Consider the following 20,835-nt stretch of genomic DNA (forward strand, 5'->3'; position numbering starts at 1 on the left):
CCCTTTAAGAAACAAAGGTAACAGTACCTAATAAGCAGATATAGGTAGAAGACAAAAACAGATTTTGAAAGGGATTATCTACCTCTAATTACTGGGGTTCCATGAGGAAAACAGAGGTTTCTCCAAAAATGGAATACGTTATATCTTTTCTGTTTTTCCCAAGTAGTTTCAGTTCATCAGAAATTATCTTAGGGTGTCTCATGAGTTCATTAAGAGTGACAAGACAAAATGGAGAAAAAAAGTTCAGTTGATGGGGTAAAAAACTTTCTCAGAAAAACAAGATCCATGAAGAGAAAGACATAAAGGCCTTTTAAATATCCCTATAGCTTGGATATCCACTTTTAATTAAGTTGAGCATTCTTTAAGAAAATCCTTTTAAATCCCTGGCTACCCAACTTTAGCCAAGCCAAATGGCTCATATTTCTGGCTTTTGAACTTTACTAAAAGTAGCCTCACAGGTGAAACCAACAAGCCTCAAAAGGTTATGATTTAACTGCGAGTGTATGAAGTATTTTCAAAGGGGTGGTAAGCAGTTTTTACAAAAACTAGAACCTTTAAGGGTAGCTCAGAGAAAGGAAGATTCACAAAAGAAAGCTAGAAGTTGTTCATGGAGTGGGAGAGAATCAGCAAATGGCAGAAGTCACATAGGTATCTACCAGAAACTACTCATTCCCTAAGCCAGGACTGATCCCAGGCTGCCACTGTAAAATGGCAGGGACGAAAACAACATACTGCCACATGGTTACGAGTCACCCTTCCAAGGATGTAAAACAAGATGGAGACCTGCCGAATAGTTTGGTATTGGGCAGTTTGCCAGGCTGACTTGAACAGTGGGTTTATGGGGTCCTAGGTCCTTATCACATCCTAAGGTACTCCTCTTTCTAACAGAACGATATAGAAAGACATGTAAAGCACACCAGATTGGCTACAGCTTGAGACCAACTTCATAAATTCTTTTTGATTAATCAAAACTTTACAAGGAATATAAACAGTGATCCTTACCTTTCCTTTTACTGGTTTGCACAGGGAGAGGGAGGCCAAATGTCTGACTGTTATAAAATATTTTATCTCTTTGCTGGCATGTCAGGCTTCTGGGTTCCCCTCCCCTGAGCTCAACTCTAAGCCAACTAGTTTAAGGTTTGAGAAATAAACAGGTTGAAGGATGCATCCGAGAGGAGTGTCCTGTAGTATGGAGACACAACTAACCATCTGTGAAGAGAGGACCAAGGGGGAAAAAGAAGGCATTTTTTCCAAAGGAGCCCCAGGGCTCAGAATGTATCTGTAAGGGGCACAGACTGAAGATGAATGGCTACTCATCTAGAAAGAGGGGAACAGGGCGTCCCTGGTTCCTTTCTTTTCCTAGTGAATGTCCAGGGGACATGAGAGAGAGAAGGAAAAAGCTTCCTCTTTCCTTCTTTCATCCTTATATCCCCAAGTCCTGGTGACCACAACAGGGTGCCACCCGTGGGTGTCAATGCAGCTTTCACTCACGTTAACAGGTGGGCCTAGGGCATGGGATTATCTGCACTTCCCCATGCACTCACTGCCTTTCCCTCTGCTATAAGTAGCCTTTGAGTTCCTGAAACCTCATTTACGCCATGGATACTAGCATGACCTCTACCCATGAAACGGGAGGCTTGGCTTAATCAACCAGAATTAGTCAAGCTCATGTGTGGTGTGTGCCTTTTAACTTCTGTTGTTGTCTGCCTCTGGATCCCTAAGATCCAGTTTTCTTTCCTAGGGCTTCAATCCAAAGCTTGGAATTGAGTTTGGGACAAAAGAATTGCCTCCCTATCATAAGCCAGATGCTAAGGTGAAGCTCTAAAATTGGGTCCTCTCAAACATGAGAGAGAAAAGGGTGTCCTGTGTATTGGAGTCCTGGCCTAATAAAACACCTTTCAAGAAAAATCCTCTGGCATTGAGAAGCCCCTTGTACTCACAGGGCTGTGTTATTAGGTTGGTGCAAAATCAATTGTGGTCCCTGCCAATCTAGGTAATAGCAAAAACTGTAACTACCTTCACATCAATCCCTGAACTCCTGACCTGGTGGAGATAAGAAAGGAAAAAAACAAAACAAAACAAAACAAAACAAAACAAAACAAAACTTAAGCATAGGGCAGGGAAATGCCTGGGGAAGAAACCTCTTGTTCTTATGCAAACAGAGAGAACATTTTAATCGTTGTCCCACCAAGCTGGACTCCTTGGCCAGGGGAGAGGAAGACTGTATGGATGTGTGGCAGGGAACACTGGCCACCTGTCTGCACAGGGCCTCTGGCCCCCAAGATTGCCCTGGGGCCCAGGTAGCAACTTCGGCTCAGTCCCACCCTGCATGGCTGTTGGAAGCCAAGTGTATATACAGCAGACACGGCCATGTGCCCCAGCAGGGAGGGAATGGGGCACAGGGAGCCACCACTTTCACATCTTTCCCATGTGGCAGCCATTGGGGTTGGGGTGGAACACCCTTGGTATTGTAAAAGAAAAGATAGGTGCCATTACAGTCCTGAAAAAAAAGAAGAAAAATACCTTAGCAAAGACTGTGTTGGACTGAGGCCGACATTCCCAAATCCAAGAGTGACGCAGGGGATGCAGTTTCCTCTGCCTTCAGAAAATGTCTGAGGACTGGAAGGCCTAGAAACGAAAGTGAAAGGAAGGGTTCACATTTTACTCACCCTTCCTCATGTCCCCATATAGGCCACCAAATGATGCAGGCATTTTTGGTTCTTAATTCAGCTAAATCCGGGCGCTTGTCTCACGACCAGGAAAAATTAAGCATGCAGACACATTGAAAGGTAAAGAGGGTGGAATTTATTAAGAGAAAAGAAAGCTCTCAACAAAGAGAGGGGTCCTGCATTTAGGTTTCCACCTCACAAATTGAATACCAGGCCACCACACATGAGCTGAAGAGGCCAGGATTCTCCCCTGCATAAAGCATGACTTTCTGGTAGCTCCACCCCATTTTTCTAGTGCACATGTGGGTCCTTAGTCTGAACCACTCCACAGTGATTTATTTCCCTTACTGAGTATGTGTTAAAGGACATGCTTAGACCATGGGCATGTTTAGACAGGCCTCCTGTGCACAATGACCTGGGCAGGTTGGAGGTTCTCTGAGGACCCTCTCTTATCTGCCAAGACATTTGTCTGTGTCCTGCCTCTATCAATAGATATTAAAGTTCATTTTTCCTTTTGCTTGGTTATTTTTCTGGCTTCCATCATTAAATTACAGGCAGCGATTTTAATGACCATCTACCTGGGTTCTGAAAGGCTCTGTAAAGAGCACACACTTGGGATTTGGCATATTTTTCCTTCAAAAGAACAGATAAATTCCTTGCCCCATATCAGTTAGGTGGTGAGTGGAAGTATTAGAATTTGAAACACAATTGCTTTATTCTGAACTCTGTTTTTGTTGGTTTTGTTTGTTTGTTATGTTACCAAGTTAAAATCTTGGCTTGAAAGAAGTGTTTTAAGGTATAATTATGGTCCAAAAGCAGATTCAGAGAAAAACTTTCACTAATTTCTAGTCCTTTACTACTTCTAGAAGTTCACATTTTATTACTAGCTTTTAAAGTAGCAACAAAGACAATGAACCATGCATGGCTTGTTAAATGAATATGAAAACATGTGAAGTAATGTGGCTTTTAGGCTTCTTCTTCAAATATTGTTTGGAATTGTGAATTTTTAAAATGGAGATTCTTTACACAAAAATTGATTCAATTACATACAGTGTTTACTGTGTGCCAGATGTCATTCAGATGCTTTAAAAATAGTAAATAATATGTTCCTCCTAACAAATCAAGAAGTAGGTGCTATTATTCTCGTTTTATAGATGAAGAAATTGAGGCACAGAGAGCTTAAATTGTCCACAGTCACACAGCTTGTGTTGGTTTCAAGAGTAGATCCAGGTAGTCTGACTTCAAAGACCATGCTCCTTATCATCTGTTATGTTGCTAAATAAAATACTGACTATGGAAGACCTAGGAACAGAAGGAAGTGCTACCATAAGTAACTTTGCTTCTAACCATAATGCTTGTGAATATTTTCATCCCACAGACTTCCTGCAACTTTACAATAAAATCAACTCCTGGTTCCTCATGGGCCTTCATACATGTTGAAGATTAGCTATCAATTTTGGTCACTCAGCCAAGTGAATGTGGAATACTTCTCTTTAATAGGCCGTCTCTAAGGAGCTCTCTTAGTAAGAGTAGGTGCTCCTTTTCAAGGAAACTATTTGGATCTCGTGACTGACTGTTGGCCTAATCACCATGTTTTTAAGTGTTGGCTGAATTCATTGTAGCAAATTGGTTTTTTGGAAGCACTACTCCTACCTGAGGCTATTCTTCACATTTTTTTTTTTAGAGTTTTTAGTTACGTAATTCCCTCTTCTACTAGAATTGACAATCTTCTTCTTCTTCTTCTTTTTTTTTTTTTTTTTTTGAGACGGAGTCTCGCTCTATCACCAGGCCGGAATGTAGTGACACAATCTCAGCTGACTGCAACCTCAACCTCACAGGCTAGAATTGACAATATTCTATGGTAGTGGTGGTAATTTATTAAATATGGAAGAAAATGAAATCTTCTTACTGCCACCAAAATAAATATCTGAAGTGTCCTTGTGAGAATCAATAAGCAAAGTGAAACTAAATTAAAAAGTTAGATTAAGGTATAGGCAGAATCTTGGGACTATTAATAAATAAAGTGTTTGGTTTCATTGTTTTATTGCCTGAGATTCTATTAGGTAAAAAAGCAAACATCGTATGTAAACTTAATTGGCACATGATCAAATCTATACAAATTTACTATCTCTAATGATATTCCTGAATGTCATATTTAATTTTAGGTTTGTCCCAAATAATGCAATAATAAAATTGGTCATTCTCCATGTCTTTCCCCCAGTATTATCACATTGGATAAACAAACTTTCTATTCCAAAGTTAATTTTATTCTTACCTGCCAGGAATGTGAACAGATCTAAGAGTATCAGCCAGCCAAATTTCCTCTTTGTCATATTTTCAGTTGCATCTCAGCACATTAAACTGGGGAAAAAAATTGCCCTTCAAGGGCTTACTATCAAGCCCATCCCTTGCACTCTCTTGATCTGGGTACATGTGGCTTTATTCCAGCCTCTTCTCTGTAGGTCTTCTAGTCCTTTCAAATGCACTACTGGAGAGAACCCAAGACCACTCCATTGGCCTTCTCCTCCATGTGGTCTATATCTGTTTCCCAGAAAATAATCATGCACCATTGTTCCTGCAGTCACGAGGAGTTCTGGCCAACTTAAAATAGCACCATTTTCTTGCCTTTGTCCCCAGAGCACCCATGTGCTTGTCCTCAATTTCCTAGGAAGGAATCAGATCCTGGCCCACTGCCTTCATCTCCAAGGAGAAACCAAGCTCTTCACTATGGCTCCTGTGAAAGGCTCTCATTAAGCTTGAGATTGGAAGTTGTCTTCTATCACCGTTTCCCCTAAAGGGCATGGAGATCCTAACACCACCAAAATTCTCTCCAAATAAATGTCTACTCATTTATATAGTTCTACAATGAGTATCAGAGAGTAAGGTCTTAAAATACGTTTCTTTGGAAAGTCTACATATGTAGTTTTAGAAGGTTATATCAATTGAGCTTGGCATTTAGTTGACACGTTAAGGTTAACCTCTTTTTACATTGTCAAAAGCAATAATCACCATTAGTGACAAGCAAAAAAGATGGAAAATTCCTTTCTCTCTGAGTGCCTGTTGTATATAAATGACTCTGTATTGGCTTGTTCACAGTGATTGCCTGATTTAATCACTGCAACAACTGTGTGGGGTGGGATTATTATTATTCCCAATTTAGACAGGAGGAAACTAAGTTTCAAAGAGTACATTTTTCAAGGCATTACAGATACTGTGGAAATAGAAATATCTAACTAGAAACTTATTCCTCTTCCTGCTATGCCATCACAGGTAAGACATACATATCCCAATGCCATTGTTAGCCCAGGACAGCCCACTCTATTTCTCAAATAGGCACTTTCTTTTTGTTAAACTTGGATATAAAATGGTTTGAGGTCATTTCTACTTCTAATGATTTTGAACACAGCACAAAATTTTAACATTTGGTTGGATCTTAAAATATATGTTTAAATTTTTTTTTCCAGACAATAGATTTTGAAGGTTTCAAACTATTCATGAAGACATTCCTGGAAGCCGAGCTTCCTGATGATTTCACTGCACACCTTTTCATGTCATTTAGCAACAAGTTTCCTCATTCTAGTCCAATGGCAAAAAGTAAACCTGCTCTCCTATCAGGCGGTAAGTTTACTTACTTTAAACGTTTATAAAATACAAATTTCAAAGGCTAAATAAATATCTAGTTATCATAAAAAATGAATGATGATTTGCATAAAAATTGTTTTTTTGCAGTATTTAGACTTTCACAATAAGATTGTGTGAGTTATTTAAAATGTTTCCAGTATAATTATAGCTAATTAGAGAAAATATAATTTATCCTTATCTATCACTTGCTTTAGAATTCTGTGTTTAGGTAATAATTTGAAGAGATATTTCCATCAAATTTGGAAAACTGCTCTTTTTAAATAGCTAGATAAGTATAGATTGCTGAGTATTTGAAAATGTGGTCATAAAGCAATTATATTTAAAAAACTTATAATATTTAATATCTATTGTGCTAATTGCCAATATACTTTCACATGTTTAGATTTGTAAGCTCAGAACAGAGATTTGATTTTTCTTTTAGATACCTTAAATTTGTGTCACCATGGAGATGGTGGTTCTCTCATTATGGGTAGCTTTTTAGAGACGCATAATTACACTAATACCTGTTGTATCAATCTCCCTCCAGTCAGGAAACCAGAAATTTCACTGTATTACCCAATGTAAAACAGTGTAATTGGTTAAACTGTTTTGGAGGGTTGAAAAAGCAAAAAGAAAACACAGGTGATGTAGATAGACTCCCAGGAAACATGTGCTGCCCTTAGATGGCGATAATCACAACCCAGAAGCCCTGAGGAAGGATTTCTTGGAGCTAGGATGAAATTCTGAGGTGAGGGGTTGCCTAGCGGACCCAGCTCTTGTGCTTCTGTGGCAATGATACTTCCCGGCTGCCTCTGGAATTCAAGCTCGGGAATTCAAGACGGGTCTATAGCCCAGGAACTGAGACCTATGAGGAGGGTGCATCATCGTGGCCTGTCCCAGATTGCCTAGCGGGGAGCTCATTGTGCCTTTGATGGTGTGAACATGAGCTAGAGACTAGAGCCTACACTGGACAACTCGCTACGGGGCTGAATGGCTGCAGAGATTCAACAGGAGCAGCAGGTTCTCTCTCAGGGTCTACCCCTTCTCCCCCAACTCCCCCAACCCCTGTGCCTTCTCATCTCTCTCTAGTGTCCTCTATGGACAGAACAGGAATCCACTGGCAATGAAGAAATATCTGCAACAGTGTTTCTCACTCTGATCACAGGACTCTTTGAACTCTTAAAAACTGAGGACCTGAAGGAACTTATGTTTATGTGAGTGATATCTATTGAGATTTACCATATTAACGATGAGACATTCCAAAAATAACAAGAATCAGCCCACTACCTGTTAATAAAAAATAACCCATTCTTATGAAAAATAACTATTTTCAAAAACAAACAAAAATAGTGAGAAGGGTAGCATTGTTTTGCATCATTGCAAATCTCTTTAATGCCTGACTTCATGGAGGACAGCTGGGTAAATTATATCTGGTAGCATGTTTCTGTTACTGGATCATATGTCATATAGCCTCTTGAAAACTTCACTGTACACTCAAAAGAGAATGAGAGTAAGAAAAGCAAATAATATCTCAATTCCATTATGAAAATTATTTTGACCTTAAAAATCCCCTGCAAGGAGCTTAGGGATCAAGGAGAGCCATAGGTCTAGAGATTCCCAACTCCAGAATCACAAAGTAGCATACAGAATTGTTGGTATAGAGGCCAGACACAGTGGATCACGCCTGTAATCCCTGGACTTTCCGAGGCTGAGGTGGGCAGATCACAAGGTCAGGAATTTGAGACCAGCCTGACCAACGTGGTGAAACCTCGTCTCTACTAAAAATACAAAAAAAATTAGCTGGGCGTGTGGCAGGTGCCTGTAGTCTCAGCTACTCGGGAGGCTGAGACAGGAGAATCACTTGAACCCAGGAGGCAGAGTTGCAGTGAGACGAGATCGCATCACTGCACTCCAGCCTGTGTGACAGAGCAAAACTCCATTTCACACACACCACACACACACACACACACACACACACACGTGTTGGTAAAGAGATAAGTTCAATAACGGACATTCTGAAAAATAAAAATGCAAGAACATGTAACTAAGAAATAGATGGTTGAGTCATAAATGAAACTTAGACAATATGATGAAGAGTCCATAATATTAAGCCTTACATTGTACTGCTTCCCTCCCTCCCTCCCTCCCTCCCTCCCTCCCTCCTTCCTTCCTTCTTTCCCTTTCTTTTTCTTTCTTTCTCTCTCTTTCCCTCCCTCCCTCCCTCCCTCCCTCCCTCCCTCCCTCCCTCCCTTCCTTCCTTCCTTCCTTCCTTCCTTCCTTCCTTCCTTCCTTCTTTCCTTCTTTCCTTCTTTCCTTCTTTTCTTTTTCTTTTTCTTTTTCTTTTCTTTCCAGAGTCTGCAGTGCAATGACGAGTCAGGCTGGAGTGCAATGATGTGATCTTGGCTCACTGCAACCTCTGCCTTCTGGGTTCAAGGGATCTTCCTGTCCCAGCCTCCCAAGTAGTTGGGACCTACAGGTGCATGCCAACATGCCCAGCCAATGTTTATAGTTTTAGTAGAGACAGGGTTTTTCCATGTTGGCTGGGCTGGTCTCGAACTCCTGGCCTCAAGCAATCTGCCTGCCTCAGCCTCCCAAAGGGCTGAGATTACAGGCATGAGCCACGGCGTCTGGCCTTCGCATCTATTAATGGTGTAACATATTTTTCCTAAAGTAATCATATGTTGATAGAAGCTTTTTTAAAACAAGTGTACCTATTCTACATGGTAGCCCTTCAAGATGTATGATGACTAATACGTTTGTCATCATTTTTCTCTTCTTATAAAATATTTTTAGATTCTTAAATAATTCTCTTTCAATCATGAATTGAGAGGCTCGCCACACTTTCTGTTTTTCTCAGAATGAGTGTCAGTGGATCTGTTCTTAATGTGTAGTATCACAGTTTAATAGTGTTTTAGGCTGAATATTTTTAAATGATTCTAGGAATTAAAACTTCCATGTTCTCTGCTGCATGCTATAAATGTATCACACATACCTTAAATTGAATTAAACAAGAAAGTTGTCCTGTATTTAATTCTACATGATATGATATTATCCTTGAGTTTTGAGAAAGAAGAGAAAATCTTTATGGATAATTTTGTCTGTCTAAAAACTGTATCACACATAGAAGAGAATAGTTCTGATAATTTAGATGATTTTGTAAGAAATTCAAACCTAAAACTTCCTTTTCTTCTAATAGCATATATTAACTACTGAATAGAAGATGCCAGATTTACTAGAGGTAAAAATCAAATCGGGTTTCAAAATGGAAAAACAAACAAACAAAACAAAACAAAACAAAAAAACCAAAAACAGACTGTACTTGATTTGGGAAAAATTGCACAGACTACATGAAAGGAATATGGGCTGTGTAATCCTCATGAAGCAATGATTAATTAAACTCTGATTCCTTTTCAAAGCTTGGCCTCCACATTTTAGAACTAAGTACATAGTGTACTGTCTAGGACTATTTCTAACCCTATATATTTTTTCAGGCCCACCTTTGATAGTTTTTGTTTTTGTTTTTTTCCATGAGGAAGAAGCAACAATAGACAACAATAAAATTTTCAAGGCTGAGGTAGCCTTGACTCCGAAACTGACAAAAGAAATGCCTTTCCATTCATAGAATCTTGCTTTTCAATAATCTGTTATCTAATGTATAATGAGGTGTTTTTGTGGCTGAAAAATAACAGACTTTTGAACAGAGAGGGACTATAATCTGGTCTGGTTTTCCTGTTACCGTTCACCATATTTCATTACCACAGTTCCAGCAGGAATAGAGTAGCTAGTCTTTTACTCTATATAGCAACTAAAAAATAAGAGCTTCTCAAGAAAAAGCAACACTGAAAAGGAAAAGTAATTATGCTCACTACAGAACGATAATCAATTATAAGATATGTGGTAAAAGTAAAGCATTTAGTTTTTATAGAATAAAAATTTTAAAATAATTATAAATAGGCATAAAAGTTGTATGTATTTATACATGTGCATATGTATATCTGGGTTTTATTTGACTATAGTATGTAATGATCCATTTGTCATTTAATGAAGAAGATGACTTATTTTCGTAATATAATTTGTTGTAATATAAGTGCCTCTTATCACCTATTTAAAAATAATGTCACTACTTCAACTGTTTCCATATTTGACTTTTGATTTTTGAAGATATCCCTAATGCATTATCTCTTCAGCTTTTTCATACCACTTTTGGGTCATTGCAAATGTCAGGTCTCTAATCTCTCATCTCTGCCAGTTCAATGACCAATTTCTGATCTTGCTTTCATCCTTAGGGTCCACTACTTGTTAATTACTCTGTTTATACACTTTTAAAATCAGTTAGAATCTTTCTTTTTCTACAACATGGTTGCAGAAAGATGGTTGAGGCTCACAACCTCAACTGTCAATCAAAATTGTTATCTCCTATATCAGTCCCTACAACTTGAACACTCAACGTAACCTGAGAGAAATTTCATAAATATGCAGATTTCTGCCACTATAAATTCCTAGTACCCGATGTTTATATGACCTTAACGCTTCTCCAGTTTTTTAAAAAATGTAACAATTATTTATTGGCACTGTATCCTAGATCAATTATGTTGATTTTAAAAACTTTTTAAAGTTTATTTAAATACGTCTTCTCATTTCAACATGACTGTTTTTGCATCATATAACACATTGGCACTGTCAGACATAACATACCTCAATTACTCCCCACACAACCCACACAGATCACAAATAATATTTATTTACTATATTTTAGATGGAACTTTTTGTCTGAATGTCAAAATATTTCAAACAGTTAGATACCAAACTGACTGTGTTTGAAACTTCATTACTTAGATTCTACCCAAACCTGCTACTATTCCTACCTTCTATTTTGGTGAATAGCATCCAAGAATCTGTCCACTTCCCGGTCCTAAAATATTGGAATCCTCCTACCCTCCACTGTGTCATTTCCCATATTTAGTTAATCACAAAATACTCTCTAGTACTCATTATAACTGCTTCTTCCCAAACGTTCTGCCAGTGTCATAGTTTAATTCATCATTGCATCATAAACTATCAATTAGCAGGCTCTCAGAGCAGGCCCTGACTTCCCATCTCCAAAATGTCCTTTCAAACAGAAACCTGATTATATTGCTCCTGGGTTTCTAAATTTCAGACCTTCACTGTCAACTATCATAGCATTTTTAATTAAACTTATTCTTCAAGCAAACTTAGATCCTCTATATGTAAAGCTAACTAAAGCAGAGTTGCTTTAGTGAAGGGTATGGGTGCAGGAGATACATGAGTACATGGAGTCGTAGTCATCCCCACCTTTTGAGACATTCATTCCCACCTGAAGTTACTTTTTTTTTTTTTTTTTTACTTTTATGCTAATATATTTAAAGAGCAAATCAATTTTATAGAATGATGAAATAATATCAAAAGGAACAATGTTGAAATACAATCTAGATGTCACTTTAAATGTTTTCTTTTTTTTTTTTTTTAAATTTATTTATTATTATTAAACTTCAAGTTGTAGGGTACATGTGCACAACGTGCAGGTTTGCTACATATGTATACTTGTGCCATGTTGGTGTGCTGCACCCATCAACTCGTCATTTACATCAGGTATAACTCCCAATGCAATCCCTCCCCCCTCCCCCCTCCCCATGATAGGCCCCGGTGTGTGATGTTCCCCTTCCCGAGACCAAGTGATCTCATTGTTCAGTTCCCGCCTATGAGTGAGAACATGCGGTGTTTGGTTTTCTGTTCTTGTGATAGTTTGCTGAGAATGATGGTTTCCAGCTGCATCCATGTCCCTACAAAGGACACAAACTCATCCTTTTTTATGGCTGCATAGTATTCCATGGTGTATATGTGCCACATTTTCTTAATCCAATCTGTCACTGATGGACATTTGGGTTGATTCCAAGTCTTTGCTATTGTGAATAGTGCTGCAATAAACATACGTGTGCATGTGTCTTTATAGCAGCATAATTTATAATCCTTTGGGTATATACCCAGTAATGGGATGGCTGGGTCATATGGTACATCTAGTTCTAGATCCTTGAGGAATCGCCATACTGTTTTCCATAATGGTTGAACTAGTTTACAATCCCACCAACAGTGTAAAAGTGTTCCTATTTCTCCACATCCTCTCCAGCACCTGTTGTTTCCTGACTTTTGAATGATCGCCATTCTAACTGGTGTGAGATGGTATCTCATTGTGGTTTTGATTTGCATTTCTCTGATGGCCAGTGATGATGAGCATTTTTTCATGTGTCTGTTGGCTGTATGAATGTCTTCTTTTGAGAAATGTCTGTTCATATCCTTTGCCCACTTTTTGATGGGGTTGGTTGTTTTTTTCTTGTAAATTTGTTTGAGTTCTTTGTAGGTTCTGGATATTAGCCCTTTGTCAGATGAGTAGATTGCAAAAATTTTCTCCCATTCTGTAGGTTGCCTGTTCACTCTGATGGTAGTTTCTTTTGCTGTGCAGAAGCTCTTTAGTTTAATGAGATCCCATTTGTCAATTTTGGCTTTTGCTGCCGTTGCTTTTGGTGTTTTAGACATGAAGTCTTTGTCCATGCCTATGTCCTGAATGGTACTACCTAGGTTTTCCTCTAGGATTTTTATGGTATTAGGTCTAACATTTAAGTCTCTAATCCATCTTGAATTAATTTTCGTATAAGGAGTAAGGAAAGGATCCAGTTTCAGCTTTCTACTTATGGCTAGCCAATTTTCCCAGCACCATTTATTAAATAGGGAATCCTTTCCCCATTTCTTGTTTCTCTCAGGTTTGTCAAAGATCAGATGGCTGTAGATGTGTGGTATTATTTCTGAGGACTCTGTTCTGTTCCATTGGTCTATATCTCAGGGCAGAAAAGCTGGAAGTTACTTTAATGAGACTCCAGGATCCAGAGTCACAGTGAAGAAGGTGATAAAATCTGAGTTCCATGGACATGAAGCACAATGCCACGTAGGCTATAGCATCTGCCTACAGCCCTATTTGCTCCATCTCCCTTCCCTATGCACCCCATATCCAACTATTTGCAGTGACTTAAACCTGCTCTTCTCACTCAGGACTGAGTTTTCTTATATGATGTTTCTTTGCCTTTATCGCATGAAAACCCAACGCTTCCTTAAAGCCTCAGCTAAAGTGTCACTCTTAATTAAATAGCATGCAATGTGTTCTATACTAGGAATTCAATGATTAATAAGATGGCACACCTGGAGTGTGCAACTTGGAAGCAACCCTGGCACTTTTGTACTTTTACAAGACACCATTTGTCCCTTGTAGTATCTCTGTCCCTTCTCCATCCCCACTCATGCCAACTCCAACCATTTAGTATTCATTAATTGAATTAATTGCCTTCAGAGAAATTATCTTTGTTTACATATAGGATAGCAATCAACAGCAATTACTAGTAACTGGTAGTTTCCTGAAGAATATAGTAATTAAAAAAGGGCATAATATAGTATATTAACTCACTTAAGCACTCATACTGTTTGTTTCTGTTGGACAACACAATGTCCAAAATGTTGCATCTGTAATAGGAAATGTTTGGTACTTGTTGCAGGTCAGTGTAACAGTTTTTGTTGTTGTTTCTTCCTAACTGTTTTATGAGAAAGAAAGAGAAGATTTTCCTAGCACTCTTTAAATAGTAATGGGCACTCAATTGATAGGTGTGTCATTTAGTAATTTATTTTATTCTATTTTATTCATTCATTAATTCATGCATCCCATCATCCATTTATTTAAAATCATTATATGCTAGGAATTCCATGGGAAAGCTGAGGATCCTTTAAAGTCAAGCAGAAAGATGAACAATTATGTGATCAATTATATTATAATAAGTATTATAACCCACTTTTGAATTAACTATCTGGAGAAAACAGTGAGGTGCCCACAGGAGCCCAAATAAAACCAGAGGAAAAGAGGAGGTGAACCATTGCAGGAGTCATTCAGGATAAATTGGATTTATCCAGGTAAAGTTGGGGAGGGGAGTAGGTACAGGTGAGAAATGATGCAAAAGGATTTCCAAGGAGAGAAATCAACATATACATTTCTATTCAAATATTTTTTTTAAATGTCCCATCAAAGGGCAGTGTATGAACTGTAAGACATTCAGTATTTATTGATTCAAAATTCATCACTTACAAATTGATATTTACTGTTCAAGTTGTTAGGGATACATCAGTGAGCAAAGTAAAACCCGTTTCCCATAGTCATTTACATTCTAGTGGGGAGAGGCAGACAAATTGAAAAGTAAATGTGTGTACCATATCAGATGGTAGTAACTACTATTTACAAAAATGTATACAAAAAGAGGCTGGAGGCCAGGCACAGTGGTTCATGCCTGCAATCCCAGCACTTTGGGAGTCAGAGGCAGGCGTATCACAAGGTCCGGAGTTTGAGACCAGCCTGGCCAACATGGTGAAACCCTGTCTCTACTAAAAATCGAAAAATTAGTCGAGTGTGGTGGTGCACACCTGTAATCCTAGCTACTCAGGAGGCTGAGGCAGGAGAATTGCTTGAACCTGGGAGGCAGAGGTTGCAGTGAGCTGAGATGGCACCACTGCACTTCAGCCTGGGTGACAGAAGCGAGACTCCATCTCAGAGAGAGAGAGAGAGAGAGAGAGAGAGAGAGAGAGAGAGAGAGACAGAGAGAAAGAAAGAGAAAGAAAGAAAGAAAGAAAGAAAGAAAGAAAGAAAGAAAGAAAGAAAGAAAGAAAGAAAGAAAGAAAGAAAGAAAGAAAGAAAGAAAGAAAGAGAGAGAGAGAAAGAAAGGAGGGAGGGAGGGAGGGAGAGAGGGAGGGAGGCTGGAAAATGCAGTTTGAGGCTGAAGATGACCGGGAGTCTGGGATTCTCATGATTCACTTAAACTAAGATAGGAGATCAAAAAGTTCATTTCTGTTGGTCCCAGAACAGATGATGTTCATGGCTTTGTAAGTATCGGGCATGGCCTGGAGTGGAATGAGGGAAGAGGGCCTGTCAAGGTCAGAGTCCCAAGGACCTTAGGAGACTGGAGGAAGATAGACTTGTCAAGAGCACTGAGAGGTCTTGGCCTGGCCTTGACTCCAGTTGTGCTGCTGCAGAAGAGGCGAGAGAGGTAGCCAAGATCAGGTGGGGAAGAGTTTTGCCTGTCATACTAAGTGATGCATTTTATCCAGAAGAAATTGGAAAGCCATTATGAGATTTAAAGCCAGAAAATAATTACACTGCTGGTGATGTAGAAGCTATCATGAAGGAGAATGAAGTTGAAGGTATAAAAGGGTCCAGAAGATATTTCAGATTGAGAGTAGAGTGTACTAACAGCTATCTCTGAAAAAAAATTAGGTGCCTTATCATTGGTTCCCAACTCTCCCATTGCTTGTTTGATGAGGCAATGGTTAATTTGCACTGTGATGCTACACATATCAATAAGTTATAATATCAGTAGGAGGATTATGTCATTTTATGTTTTCTGTGCATTGAAGTCACACCCCAAGTACTTTTTAGGTAGAAAAGGAAAAACGATTCTTTTATGTCTGTCAGAAAGTTAATCAATTAAGAACAGAAAATTGTACAATGAGAATAAGATACTTGAACCTTGGGTGAAATGTTCTTTCACCAAATAGACTTACTGAATGTTCTTGTCCAAAAGTATACTTTATTAATTGTGCCAAGAAGAAGATATTTCTCTTATTAGGACTGTCTTGAGGATATTAAATATATATGTGTGTATGTGTATTTTTTATTACTGTGCAGTACCTTAACAGGTTTTTTATAATTGATAAGTTATTTCAGTTTCCACAATGCAAACAAAGAAAGACAAGGTCCCCAAAACACAAACTGAACAGACTATATAGCTTGTGTGACTATGAGATCGGGGAATTCCTGACACATAGTAGATATTTTAAATATTTTGATATATTTATTAATGTCAATATACTTATTACTGTTGAGGTAATAAACTTACTGACATAGAAATGCTCCAAGAATAAAGATGAAATAAATTCTGTGTACTGACCAATTCACATTTATTTATATCAACCTTTACATTCCATATACCTCTGTAGTATTGAATTCATACTTCTAATTATTATCATTAGAAGTAATGATCCACAAATTATTTTACTTCAAAAAATATTTTATCCTGCTAGCCTCTTCCTTGCAATGATTTTGTGGTCTTGTTTTTAATACAATTACTGCCAGTAAGGGACGATTTCTCTTCAAGTCTCTCCTTTAATCATTAAATGGTTTTTAATATATTAAACTTGATTAATCAGGTTTCTTTTTTCTTCCATCTGAATATTCCAAGTAAAATTTGGTCCTCAAATTTTCTACCTTTACTTTATTATTAGATTTATTCACCCAACACACAGGGATTTCTGTATTTTCGTTTGCATCTTAATGATTGCATACTAAATGATAGTGTTGTCTTAACATTTTTGTACTTTCATATTCAAAAATATTTATTTATAGTTTGTAATATTGTAGTAAAAGGAAATAAGAGATTTAATACCCTGCAGAGGCCCAAATCCATCATAACATTTTTTCACTCATAAAAACACCTAGTCATAGCTAGAAAATATGCAATGGTGTTGGACACTTGCTTTGATCCCCTGGAATGAAAATTCTGTGGAAATGGGATTTTCCTCCTTTGTTCAATGCTTTATCCTCAGTACCTGGGATCTGGTTTTACATGACTAATCTTAAGGGTCCTGAATAGTTATTGTGTTTATGATTATAAAGGGCATGCTAGTTGTATATCTAACAAAAACGCAGATGAGCAATAAGAAAAATCATAGATAAAGATTTGGCAAATATATGTGCATGTTTACACATGCAAGCACACATATAAATACATGTTCACAAACGTATTAAGATGGATGGCCCAAGACATGGGCCAAATGGAAGATGAAAATTTAGAGTTCCCAGCTATGGCTATGATTTCTAATATTCTTTCAAATGTTTATGACTTAATCAATGTATCCACTCTTAAGAGTCTTGAAAACCAGACTCTTAAAACGAAGGTCTTTTATTGAGAGGCAGAAGACAGTTTCCTCTGATTTATTTTTCTCTGACCAGTCTCACAGAATCATGCTTAGAGTATAAAACTCCAATTCAGGCCAGGCACGGTGGCTCACGTCTGTAATCCTAGCACTTTGGAAGGCCAAGGTGGGTGGATCACCTGAGGTCAGGAGTTTGAAACCAGCCTGGCTAACATAGCAAAACCCCATCTCTACTAAAAATACAAGAATTAGCTGGGTGTGGTGGCAGGTGCCTATAATCCCAGCTACTTGGGAGGCTGAGGCGGGAGAATCACTTGAACCTGGATGGCAGAGGTTACAGTGAGCTGAGATTGAACCACTGCACTCCAGCCTGGGCGACAGAGCGAGACTCTGTCTCGAAAATAAATAAATAAATAAATAAATAAATAAATAAATAAAATGAAACTTCAATTCAGACTGCATTTTGAGTCATACCTGTGCAACTCGTTCTCACTTCTGCTTTCTTAAATGTAAAATGAGGATAATATGTGTATGTATTTTATTAACTATTGTGAGACTGAAAAAAAACATGATGCATGTAAATCATTTGAAATACTATTAGTGCACATTATAAATGCTTAATAAATGTCAGTCATTACAATTATTCATTAAATAAATTATGTTTCAATGTTTTGGTGTGCATACATAGCATAAAGGTCAAATTCAACATATTGGTTGGGCATGGTTGTTCGCACCTCTAATCCCAGCACTTTGGGAGGCCAAGGTGCGTAGATCACTTGAGGTCAGGAGTTTGACACCAGCCTGGTCAACATGGTAAAACTCTGTCTCTACCAAGAAATACAAAAATTAGCTGGGTGTGGTGGCTCACACCTGTAATTCCAGCTTCTTGCAGGCTAAGGTAGGAGAATCTCTTGAACCCCGGAGGTGGAGGTTGTAGTGAACGTGCCACTGCACTCCAGCCTGGGCATCACAGAGTGAGACCCTGTCTCAAAAATAAAATTGACATATCATTTTTCTTAAAGATATTATACATTCTGAACAATATCTGTACAGTGAAATTTAAGGAGATTATTGGAATTTATTTTCATGTGATAAATACAGAAAATTTGGCATCATGGGCTCTTTTAACATGTGGTGGTTTAATTATTTATGCCCCATACTTATATATATTCAAATTACTGAGAGTAATTTAAATAGCTTTCAATTATTTACCTGCATACAGTATATAGCCTACACAACTGTATTATCTGCATACAGTATATAGCCTACACAACTTGATATGGTACCCACTAGCTATCCATTGCTATTTAAATTTAAATTCACTAATAACTTTGGTCAAATAGTCATAGGTAGTTAATTTTATTGTATTGAAGAGTGCAGAAAGGTTTTTTTTGTTTGTGTGATTGTTTTGTTTGTTTGTTTTCAAGAGACAGAATCTTGCTCTGTTTGTTGCCGAGACTGCAGTGGTGTGATCATAGCTTACTGTAACCTTGAATTCCTGGGTTCAAGTGATCCTCTTGCTCAGCCCCCCAGGTAGCTGGGACTACAAATGCATGCTACCCTACTGGGTAATTTTTAATTTTTTTTATAGAGATGAAGTTTCTCTATTTTGCCCAGGTTGCGGCTCGAACTCCTGGACTCAAGTGATTTTTTTGCCTTGGCCTCCCAAAACACTAGGATTATGGGTGTGAACCACTGCGCTCAGCCTGCAGAAAATTTTATTGGACAGCACTTGTGTAGACAGATCTCATTTTTACTGCTTTTAAAAAGAGTCCAAAGTTTGAAATTAGATGATTTGTCCTCACCTTTTTGCTCCGTTGACTGACTGGTATGTGATCACGAACAGTTTACTTACTGACTTTCCAGTTTCTCATCTTTAAAACAGAATTGTAGGGTCAAATAAGACCACTGTACAAAAATATTGTTTGCACACAACCAGAGCTGTTATTAATATTGTTCCTTCACAGAGATTACTCTGCTTTTCAAACATTATCCCCAAAGATCTGCACTTTAAGTCCTTCTCCCTATAATTGCTTGTTTGAGGTTTTTGCCAATGTCCAAACAGATGAAAACCAGAGTGTGTTCTCAGAGAGGTTTGTCTGATCCCAGTTGCATATCGGGGACTGTAGCTCACAGTCTGTCTTCTCTTTATAAGGAATCACTATCTCTATTACATTTCTTATTCACTGAAAATGCCATCTACCTCATTTTGCTGTCGGTTTGGATAAACAAAGAACGAAAGATAATTATAATATACTACAACAAGCATAGTTGAAAGATTAAGTGTAAAAATCATGAAATGTATGATAATACTAATATCAACTATTTTTATTCTGATTATCTATGCTACTCATTATGAATAATAGTAAGGATGTTGGAAATGTGATTATATTATGTGATTGATAAATATGATACATTTCTGTAAATTGAACCAATATTTTAAAAGAAAAAGCTAAATTACGAGTGTTTTATTGCCTTATAAATTTAGAAATGTAATTCATGTTATTGTTTTTGACTATTTCATTAAGAAATAGAGAAAATGTCACTGTTTTCATTATCTGAACTGCAAGTGTTTGAAAATAAAACAAACTGGACCAGAGGCACTAATTTAACAGATACCCAAAACTTATCTGCTAAGAATTGAACCTGAGGCTGGAATTAAAATTATCTATTAAAGACAGTTTTTGAGGTTATTGTTTCAAGAAGTGAAGTGTCTAGATTGGAGGATAATGAAAATCATGTGTTTAGAAATATGATAACAGTGGGCAACATTCAATTTAACTAATGCTAACTACTTTTTGTAACTAAAGCTTTGAAGAAAAGAATGTGTATATGCATATGTATGTATGTGTATATATAATGAAATTATTTTAACAGAAATAAATGCTAAGTACAAGATAATTATTCCTAATAAGACTAATATGTTCCAGTTACAATGATTATTTTTCACTTTATTTTGTACTTTGTTGTATATTATAATATATACACATACACATATATATGTATTTTATATATATATATACACACACACACACATTTACTTCACTTGTGTGATGAAATATTTAAAGTAGTATAGCCTAGGGCAAGTAGAAGAATCTGCAGATTATACTACTTTAAGTGTCAATTGCAATATTTACTCTGAAGCTCTGAAGCAATATTTAGCTCTGATCACTTGAGGCCAACAAGCAAACAAACAAGCAAACCCACCCTTTTGTTTTGCCCAGCTTTATGTTTCGTTTTAGTTATAAAGAGAGAATTTCACTGGTGACTGTGTGGGTAAAATTGACCTTTGTTAATTAAAGATAGAATTTTGAGCTTCCTCATCAGAGGCTATTGCTGTTTAGAGAGGATCCCACTTAGTATTTCATGTTGTCATTTTGCCATCTCAGCTGTAGTCAAGAAGCCTGGCTTGCAACTTCTTGGTTGACACACATGTTGTCTCCTAAGCTTCTCAATAACCATTAGATTAGTGCAAACTTCTTAAAAGGAAAAAGGACTTTTCTTCAGGGTAGTGAACTGCATTCGAGGAAGATAAGTAGTGAGTTTCAGTCAGATTTAGGGAAAGGGC

The 20,835-nt window shown here is 37.6% G+C and overlaps 1 protein-coding gene across 10 annotated transcripts in view; it reads left to right on the top strand.

Moving 5' to 3' along the window:
- DGKB (diacylglycerol kinase beta) overlaps window positions 1-20,835 on the top strand; it is an 833,256-nt gene that overhangs the window by 251,733 nt on the left and 560,688 nt on the right. For all 10 annotated transcript variants that reach the window (XM_073009083.1, XM_073009084.1, XM_007981994.3 and 7 more), the window contains one exon: window positions 6,134-6,287. In XM_073009083.1, the coding sequence (XP_072865184.1) occupies window positions 6,134-6,287 (154 nt within the window). The remainder of the gene's footprint in view (window positions 1-6,133; window positions 6,288-20,835) is intronic.

This window comes from Chlorocebus sabaeus, chromosome 21 (assembly GCF_047675955.1).
Source record: "Chlorocebus sabaeus isolate Y175 chromosome 21, mChlSab1.0.hap1, whole genome shotgun sequence".
Taxonomy (NCBI): Eukaryota; Metazoa; Chordata; class Mammalia; order Primates; family Cercopithecidae; genus Chlorocebus; species Chlorocebus sabaeus.